At 39.4% G+C, this 8,801-nt stretch overlaps 1 protein-coding gene across 1 annotated transcript; it reads left to right on the top strand.

The window, feature by feature from the left end:
* Nucleotides 1–642: 642 nt before the first annotated feature.
* Nucleotides 643–7,406, top strand: SPINK1 (serine peptidase inhibitor Kazal type 1). Its single transcript, XM_012774193.2, has 4 exons — nucleotides 643–778; nucleotides 2,349–2,380; nucleotides 4,071–4,174; nucleotides 7,284–7,406. Exons 1-4 carry the CDS (start codon nucleotides 724–726, stop codon nucleotides 7,327–7,329), a joined length of 237 nt encoding a protein of 78 aa, XP_012629647.1. The 5' UTR covers nucleotides 643–723; the 3' UTR covers nucleotides 7,330–7,406.
* Nucleotides 7,407–8,801: the final 1,395 nt, after the last annotated feature.

Raw genomic sequence — 8,801 nt, 5'->3', positions numbered from 1 at the left:
ACACTCAATACACATTTTTCAAGAGAAAGGTAAACCGTTTCAGTGAGGCACTATTATTATTTCAATTTTCGGGTAAATAAATCAAGGCACAGCACAAGTGAACCAACTTTCCAAGGACACACAGCTACTAAGTCACTCCAGCAAGCACCCTCTATCTCCACAGCACACACATTAAGTGTCTGAGTCCTCCTTCACCTCCTCTCTAACCTGCCCCTCCATCAGTTATTTTAGGCTTTGTGAATGACGGAAAAACAGAGAAAATAGAAAGAATAAGAAGGAAAGAGCAGAATAAAGAAAGAATGGAGAGTGTCTTTTAGCTATCCATACCTGCCCAGCTATGCAGAACTACAGGGTAGAAGCTATCTTTGAGTTGACCTTGCAGATAAGAGAACTGGGACTCAAGGAGGGAAGGGCCTTCCTATAACCACCGAGGGAGTTAGGGGTCAAACTAACCAAACACCAGAGAACTATTTTTCGGACAGAATCTTGGCCTTGCCTATTTCAGACCTACCTGGCTCAACTCACCTTTCTCATACCACGTCCCCTAACCTGGAGGCCAAGCTATGACACAGTTAATCAATAACCAAGGAGACCTGTGACGGAGAGCAGTAGGTGGGACCTTGTGGCCATCTGTTTATATAGCCCTTCTAGCCTCAGGGTTCTGAAGAGAGGTGGTAAGTTCAGTGCAGTTTTCAGCTGACCTCTGGACACAGAACTTCAGCCATGAAGATAACAAGCATCTTTCTTCTCACTATCTTGGCCCTGATGAGCTATTCCGGTAGGTAACTTTGAATATATTTTTCAGATGTTAAGTAAAAACCTTTTCAACCTGTTGCTTTGCTAGCACATTACCTTCCGAACTTTGGACGCAGTCTAGTCACAGACAGATCTTTTGGTCCCATGAGATGAAATAAAATCAATGGATGAGAACTATAGAAAGAGGAGCTTTTAACGTAAAATAAGAAAAGCAATTCTACTAGTGATAACTGTTCAGAGATTTAAAAAAAAAATGGTTTTCCTCTAGTGATAGGAAACCTTTATCAGGGAGATAGTAGAGAAAAAAAATGGTGGAAATACTTCAACCTTAAATACCCTTCTCATTCTGTAAATGTCTAAGGCCAATTTACAAATTTTAGATTCTCATGGAATTGAATAAAATAGATAACAATTGCTCCTGGTTACTCAGTATGAAAGGCATAGTTTGACTGTTTAAAAAATTTATTTTTGACCTGCAGAATGCTTTGAAGGGAAACATTTTGCTTGAATAGATGGTGTACATATATCCCCAAACTACATCTTGACAATGTTGACAAGACAATTCTGACCCCACAGAATTAAGATCAGTTTCCTTTCTATCATTGAAATGATTAACACTTTCATCTTCATCTCTGATCTGGCAAAGAATCCTCCTGGGAGCTGAATCAGCACTTTGTTAAGAAGAGGAAGAATATTGTTGGTTGTACTTACTAAATATTGATGCAAACAGTGGTCTCTTTTCACTACATACTGAGCTAAGAACTACCTCCCTAGTTAGATCACCTCAGTGACTGTTGATATTAAAATTAAATCTCACCAACTATCAGATTAGTTCCCTTTCCGTTCAGTGAACTCGTTCACAGTTACCATCCCCTACATGATGTCAGCAAGACCTGCTATTCTCTGGAGGATGCAGAATGGCTATTTTGACTATCTGTAAATTCATAAAATATAAGTTGGACCTACAGTCAGCATAATGCAACTGTGGGAACCAGATCCTTGGGAGCTGATGGTGAGTTGGCAAAAAGAGCTCGATTTCTTAACATTACTTACAAAAGGGGGCTTAAATGTAATTGCGAAAGTTAATTTTACATCAGAAGACCTGGTTACTGCTAGTGAAACAATAACTGTTTCATAGCTAGTTATATCAATTCTCCATATCTTCATCTGTAAACGGATAGAAAGATACTTACACCTCACTAATTGTGAAATCAGAGGTGAATGACTAATTGTCGTGAGAATGTAAGTGAACATTTAAAAGATACTTGCTCAGTGCCTGATACATTTCATGCAGTAAGAACATAATTTCTATTTTCAAGGAAATGGATCAACTTTTCTGAAATACAAAACTGAGATACTTTTGTCATAATCAAATTTTTACTTAATTTTTTTCAAGGTTTCAGCAGGCAAGGAGGAGATGGAATCCAGACCTACTACATCCTTGAAAGAGGATAGATATCAGAAGGGGTGGGGAGTGGAAGAGGCCAGCAGAGGAGTCACAGTCTTCAATAAAAGCAGAGAATTCTGAATCAGAATAGATCTGGCTTCTCTTATTTAGGACTCACTTAACATGTCCGATTTATGTCTTCTAGGCGACTGTAGAATCAACAAACAAGGAAGACAGGTAAAGAAAATTTTGTAATTTCTTATTTCTCAGGCTGGAACTGTTGGATCCAACTAAAGTACATTCTATCTGTCACCTTTCAGCTGAGCCTGAAGTCAAGATGAGGAGTGTGAATGCTGGAGAGGCTTAGCCTATGGAATACAAATAGTAATAGCAGTTTTCCCCCATGGGCTTATACTAAAGGATACATTCACTGATGCATAGGCAAGTTCTATGCAGTTGTATAATGCTTGCTGTGAGAGGTTTTTTTTCAAATATACTAGTACTAGCTAGAGGACAAGTATTTTAGGTGGAAGCCTTCTCAAGTCCACTCCAAGTAGCCCTTCCTCCTTAGAGCCAATTTGATCCTGTTGGCCCGCAGTTCGCCCAGTCACCAAGGTACCGCTCTAATTTTTAATGAACAGCAGAAGATAATAAGTTAGTTTCTCCCTCTAGAAAAACATTCTAAATCTAACTTTTTCATGTTTTCCTTTGCTTAAAAGGTAATTTCAGTAAACTTGGAGACCAAAGAAAGAAGTGTTCCTTTTCTCATCACATTTATATCTAGTGGGAGGCAGCTGATAAAGCCAAAGTTCATGAGTGAATAAATTATTACATTTGTGATAAGTGTTATGAAGAAATTCTAGAGGCCAGGCACAGTGGCTCACACCTATAATCCTAGCCCTTGGGGAAGCCAAGGAGAGAGGATCACTCGAGCCCAGGACTTTGAGTTTGCAGTGAGCTATGATGAGGCCACTGAACTCCAGCCTGGGCAAGAGTGAGACCTTGTGAGAAGAAGGAAGAGGAAGAGGAGGAGGAAGAAGAGGAGGAGGAGGAAGAAGAAGAACAACTAACAAGTTGTTCTGGTGCCCTTAGAAACTTATGCTACAGATCAGGGAGGGTACCCCTAAGTAAGGGAGAGTTATTTTGAGCCATAAAGGATAAATGTGTTAGCAAAACATAACTGGTGGTGGGACATATAGAATGAAGGAGTTAAGAGCAAAAGCTCAGGAACAGGAATGACTGAATTTGAATTTTGGATCCAGGAATTATTTAGCCGTGTGGCCTTGGGTAACTTCATCACTTGGGGCCTTATTATCTTCACCTGAAGAAGAGTATAATAATAAGTTCACAGCATAGTTGTGAGGTTTAAATGGAATAATATATAACGAGCACTTAGGACAGTGCCTGGCCTAGAACAGTATTTGATTATTATTAACTCTTACTAGAATAGAGTGTGAAGGATCCAGGAATGGAAGACACCCAGTACCTTCAAATGCCTAAGAGAAGACCAGTGTGTGTGCCTTACAGTGGGCAAGGAGGAAACATGTCCCAAGGTGTGGCCAACCTGAGAGGAGCCAGCACCTGCAGTAATTGTAAACTTGAACACTATCCCACTCATCTTAGGAAAACCTCATAACGGCACTATGAGATTGGTGGGAAAATAATATTACTCCCATTTTGCAGATGAAGTGACTGAGTTTCAGGGAGGCCAGAGGGCTTGCCGATATCGTATGGCTTGGAAATAGCAGAGGCATTATTTAAAACCAGGTTTTCTGACCCCAGATCGTGGATTCTTTCTCTTGGAACATGCAATATCATTCTCCCAATCACAGTCACGCCCCAGAGAAATTAAAACTATTTGGGAGATTTTGTTATAAACTGAAAGAATGGGGAATGATGGGAAATTATTGTTTCATTCCATTTTTAGCCTGTTTGTGAAGACATTGGGGGATGCATCAAGATCTATGACCCTGTCTGTGGAACTGATGGACGTACTTATCCCAATGAATGCACTCTGTGTCAAGAAAATAAGTGAGTACAAACTTGAATTTTTAAAATATATTTTAAGTTAGTTGTCTTTAAACCTATACATATCTATCCCTCTAGGGCCCCAATCAATATACTGATAACATGAATCTTACCACAAGAAAAACAAAATATCTACTTTTCCTGAAAATAGTTCTCTTTTTTCATCCTTTTTACTGATGTTTAGAAATCACCCGTATGATAAAACACCACATTTCTTATAGCAAAACCCTAGATAGTCTGGATTTTTTAAAAAGCTCATACACACAGAACACCTTTAACTTTAAAAAAATAAATCTCGGTGATAGCCATAATTTTGTTTTCTAAAGCCTTCAAATATACAAATATAAACTGTATAGCCTAGGTGAGCAGAAATATATTTTTGTAACGTTTTTATTTGTGGATATAAGAGCCAGGCTCAGTAAAGCTTCATTTTCTGAAGTGTCCATAAGTAGGTGTCCATAAGCAGGTTTAGGTCCTACAGAGAAATAGATTTGCCACACATTTTCCATCACGCTCAGCAACTGAACAATACGCCAAGCATTACGGTCGTCTCCGCTGCTTTCACTGTGCTTATGACTAAGAGAAAATAGGTCTTGAGCCCATACATGATGGCTTCACATAACTTAGGGCAAATGCCAGAAAATGAGGTGTAAAGTGCCACAGAGCAAAGCAGAAATACAGATTTCTTCTCATCGAAAAAGGGTCTAGAGGCCGGGCGCGGTGGCTCACGCCTGTAATCCTAGCACTCTGGGAGGCCGAGGCGGGCGGATTGCTCCAGGTCAGGAGTTCGAAACCAGCCTGAGCAAGAGCGAGACCCCGTCTCTACTATAAATACAAAGAAATTAATTGGCCAACTAATATATATAGAAAAAAATTAGCCGGGTATGGTGGCGTATGCCTGTAGTCCCAGCTACTCGGGAGGCTGAGGCAGGAGGATTGCTTGAGCCCAGGAGTTTGAGGTTGGTGTGAGCTCGGCTGATGCCATGATACTCACTCTAGCCTGGGCAACAAAGCGAGACTCTGTCTCAAAAAAAGGGTCAAGAAAGGATTCATGAAAAGAATGCCGTGACAATTTGGCTCTGAATGCTGACAGCGTTGAAGGGGCGTTGAGGTTAATGAAGGTGTGGAATGAGGAAAACGAATCAAAATTGACCTCGGTTCTTCTGTGGTTGACTTGATATTAAAGACTTTGACTCAGGCATGCATTCCATTATTCCACTGAATAAATTCCCTTACCTATAACACAAACCCTTTTTTTTTTTTTTTTTGGCTGTTTTAAACAATTTCAGAAAATTCTCAGCATTTAGCAAGTATTGTGGAAATAGGGCTCCAGGGCAAGAGCTCTAATATCCTAAAGTTTTATATGTGAAATATTTGGTGTCCTGCTTTGTGGTGAATCTGTTTCCACGACTGAGACTTGCAAAGAAATTTGTAACCGATTGTTACACTTGTTCATTTTCTCATGAACTATGTTGTTGACATTAAGATCAAACATCATATTTCTACCCCAGGGAAGGAGAAAGCAAGAGAATAGCCTTGAAACTTGAGAAATTTCCCAGTGCCAAGACCAAAAGGCCCAATATATAATTTATAGTGAAATATTAGGGAAATATGAGCAGAAATCTGGGACACCCTATTCCCTTAGCCTTTAAAATCTACCAGTCCCTGCTTGTTCTTTCTATTAATAGTCTGTCAAAACTGTGTGGGTCTGAGAGGAACAGTTGCATGCCAGAAAACATAACCTCTCTTTTTTTCTATCTCAGATAAGAAAACGTAGGTCTAGAGACAAAATGTGGCTTTCTCGATTATAACATATCTCTTAATGTACTATATTGCCTTTCTATTGCCCGCTGAAGGTCCCAAACAGATCCACCACATAGTAACAAGAGCCAGGCCTGGACTCTGGATGTTGGGTTTTGAGACAAGTAGATAACACTAAGCAAGGGCTTGCATATGGTAGTCTCTTTGGTCATTAGGTGCTTGGAAGATATATTCAGTGAAGACTTTTTCTATTTCTTCTATTACTTCTTAGGGAATCTATACTGGAGAATTTTTGTCTATAGACCAGCACTGTCCAATAGAACTCTCTGTAGTGACAGCAGTGTTCTATGTCTATGCTGCCCAATGCAAAACCATTAGCCACTAGCACTTAATTGTGGCTAGTACAATTAAGAAATTGAATATTTAGTATTCCTTAACTTTAGCTAATTTAAATATAAGTAGCTATATGTGGATAGTGAACATATTAATCCATAGTGAATAGCACAGCTATAGAAAATCAACTATTGTTTGCTCTGTTGAGATGTCTGGCTTATATATGTTAACTGATTTGGAAATCAGTATTATGAGCATAATTAATGACTATGGGACAAGAAAGCATCAAAAACTCTTAAAATGAAACATCAACAAAATCCAGATAAATGCATGCATAAAATATATGAACGTCAGACATCTATCTGTGATAGAGAAACAGAATTTTTGTAAGCCAATATATTCAAGGAAAGGATGGCTAGAAAAACGAGAGATCTGGAAACAACCTTCTAAGGAATAATTATAGGATTCGGAGCTATTTAGCTTAGAGAAGAGCAAACTGTTCTGTTTGGTAAAGGTGATGTGGGGGCAAGTAGAAAGGTTTTAATCTGGAGGGAAGGATGCTTAGAACTGGCAGGTGCCATATGGGGTAAAGATATGATTTACTTTTACAAGACCTCACAGGTATGAATCCTCAAAGTTCTAAGAACAAAGTTCAATCAATCAGAAGGTCCTGCAATAGCCCAGGCACCAGCTGGAAACCTGGTGGCAAGGGCAGTGGTATCAGAAACAAAAGAAGCAATAATGGATTAAAAATTAATTTCAGAGATTCACTGTAACACCTGACTAGATCTGTAAATTCTGTAAGGATAGACATCTTTCCTTTCTGTTGTATTTTTAATGATGTGACAGTAATCAATAAACGTATGGTGAATTAATGAATAAGTAAATCAATGAAAGAAAGAAAGAGAAATGGAAATAAATCTCAAACCTTTCTATTTTAAATGAAGCTGTTTTTCTCCTATAGTCACTTTTTTGTCAGTAAAGTTTAAGTCGACTTTTTTTCCCATCTCTTCCACAGGAACCGCCAGTTTCCTGTCCTCATTCGGAAAAAGGGGACTTGCTAAGAACCAAGGTTCTGAAATCCCATAAGGTCACCACGATGCCTGGCTGGCCTAATTGTTGAATAAATGCATCTGAATACTTCTTGTTCTTATATGCTTTTCTTCAAAGGTAATGTTTGATTAGATCAGGCACAGGGGACCTGGGCAAGACTCAGACTGGACCAAATTTTACAAAATATAAAAATCCTGTCATTTCAGACAGTTTCCCTCACAATACTTTTTCCTTTCCCCCTTTCTCACATTCTGAGGCCTCTGCCTTACAGAAGTTAAGTGACAGGACCCAGTTGATCATGAACACATGTAATCGTGAAGAGAACTGGACTACCATTTTAAGGAATAATTAGAAAATTCTCAGCCCAGAAATATGTCACCCATCACATTTAGCTGATAGAAATTAGGCTTCTTTGGGATTTAGTTGAGTATCTATTATGCTTGGCACAGGTCTAGGCACATGGGCATAGAGCTGCCTGTCTGGTGGAAAAGAGTTTAGATCTTGTGATTCTCCACATGTTTCAGAAGGTAGACTTTAGGTGAGTCATGATCTTCTCAAAGACAATGCCTGTCCTGTGAGTAAATTTACAAAAATGAGATCGCCTGACTAATATCACCAGCGAACAAAGTGGTAGAGTTAGGCTTTTAACTCAGGACTTTAATTCAGGACCTCAAGTCCAGTGCTTCTTCCTATAAACCACAATCACCTCACACAGATTACTCTTCACCTATTGCTTCTATAGGAACTTAAGAGAACATCCTCCTATTGAAAGGGCCTATGCGTTTATATCCAGGTACAGAAATGAAGAAGTGCCCCCAAATAAAAAAAAGTGCTCACAACTACTTAAAAAGAGAAGGAAAAGCAGCTTGAATTCCTGGGCTCATGAAGAACTAACTTAGAATGGAGAGGCAGGTATTAGGCTAACGGAGCCTGAGAAACATCAGGTTTTCTGATTTATAGCAGGGAATAGATCACCCGTTGAACTTGAAATGACCAATTAGGACTATTCAACACTTGCAAAAAAACACAGTTGCCTGACACTCTAGGTCTATTTCTTGGGATAATCAAAATGTACATATCTTGAGGTTTCGGTCTGACCACTAGAGGATGCTGTAGGCTGCCAAGTGACTCTGCTGAGCCGGAGCCGAACAGCTCTCAGCAAACACCATGCTAACAGGAGTTACGGATGCAAGATGGCTTCCAGCACCTGTGTCTGATGCTAGAGGACACTTGAAGGGCACCTCTCATATTAAGGAACTTTCCATGGTAAATGGAATTTAAGTCATTGAATGCTGCAAATTGTCATGTCTAATTGGACCATTCTACAAGTCTAGAAAGAAGACGCTTGGCGATTATAAGCAGAGGCAAGACATAAACCCTGATTGTCTGCCTTTGATAGTTCTGCTTTCCTCTCTGACCCATCAGAAAGCATGTGCATTGCTGTGGTCATGGATGGTGGTTATGTTTTAAAAGAGGTAATTTA

Source organism: Microcebus murinus, chromosome 21, assembly GCF_040939455.1.
Source record: "Microcebus murinus isolate Inina chromosome 21, M.murinus_Inina_mat1.0, whole genome shotgun sequence".
Taxonomy (NCBI): domain Eukaryota; kingdom Metazoa; phylum Chordata; class Mammalia; order Primates; family Cheirogaleidae; genus Microcebus; species Microcebus murinus.
This window is presented reverse-complemented; position numbering and strand designations above follow the sequence as displayed.

What these genes read in the sequence shown, in the direction of transcription:
- SPINK1 (XM_012774193.2), top strand. Translation starts at nt 724, where the DNA reads ATGAAGATAACAAGCATCTTTCTTCTCACTATCTTGGCCCTGATGAGC. An exon ending in GGCCCTGATGAGCTATTCCG is followed by an intron (nt 779 to 2,348) that starts GTAGGTAACTTT and finishes TATGTCTTCTAG; the next exon opens with GCGACTGTAGAATCAACAAA. An exon ending in TCAACAAACAAGGAAGACAG is followed by an intron (nt 2,381 to 4,070) that starts GTAAAGAAAATT and finishes TTCCATTTTTAG; the next exon opens with CCTGTTTGTGAAGACATTGG.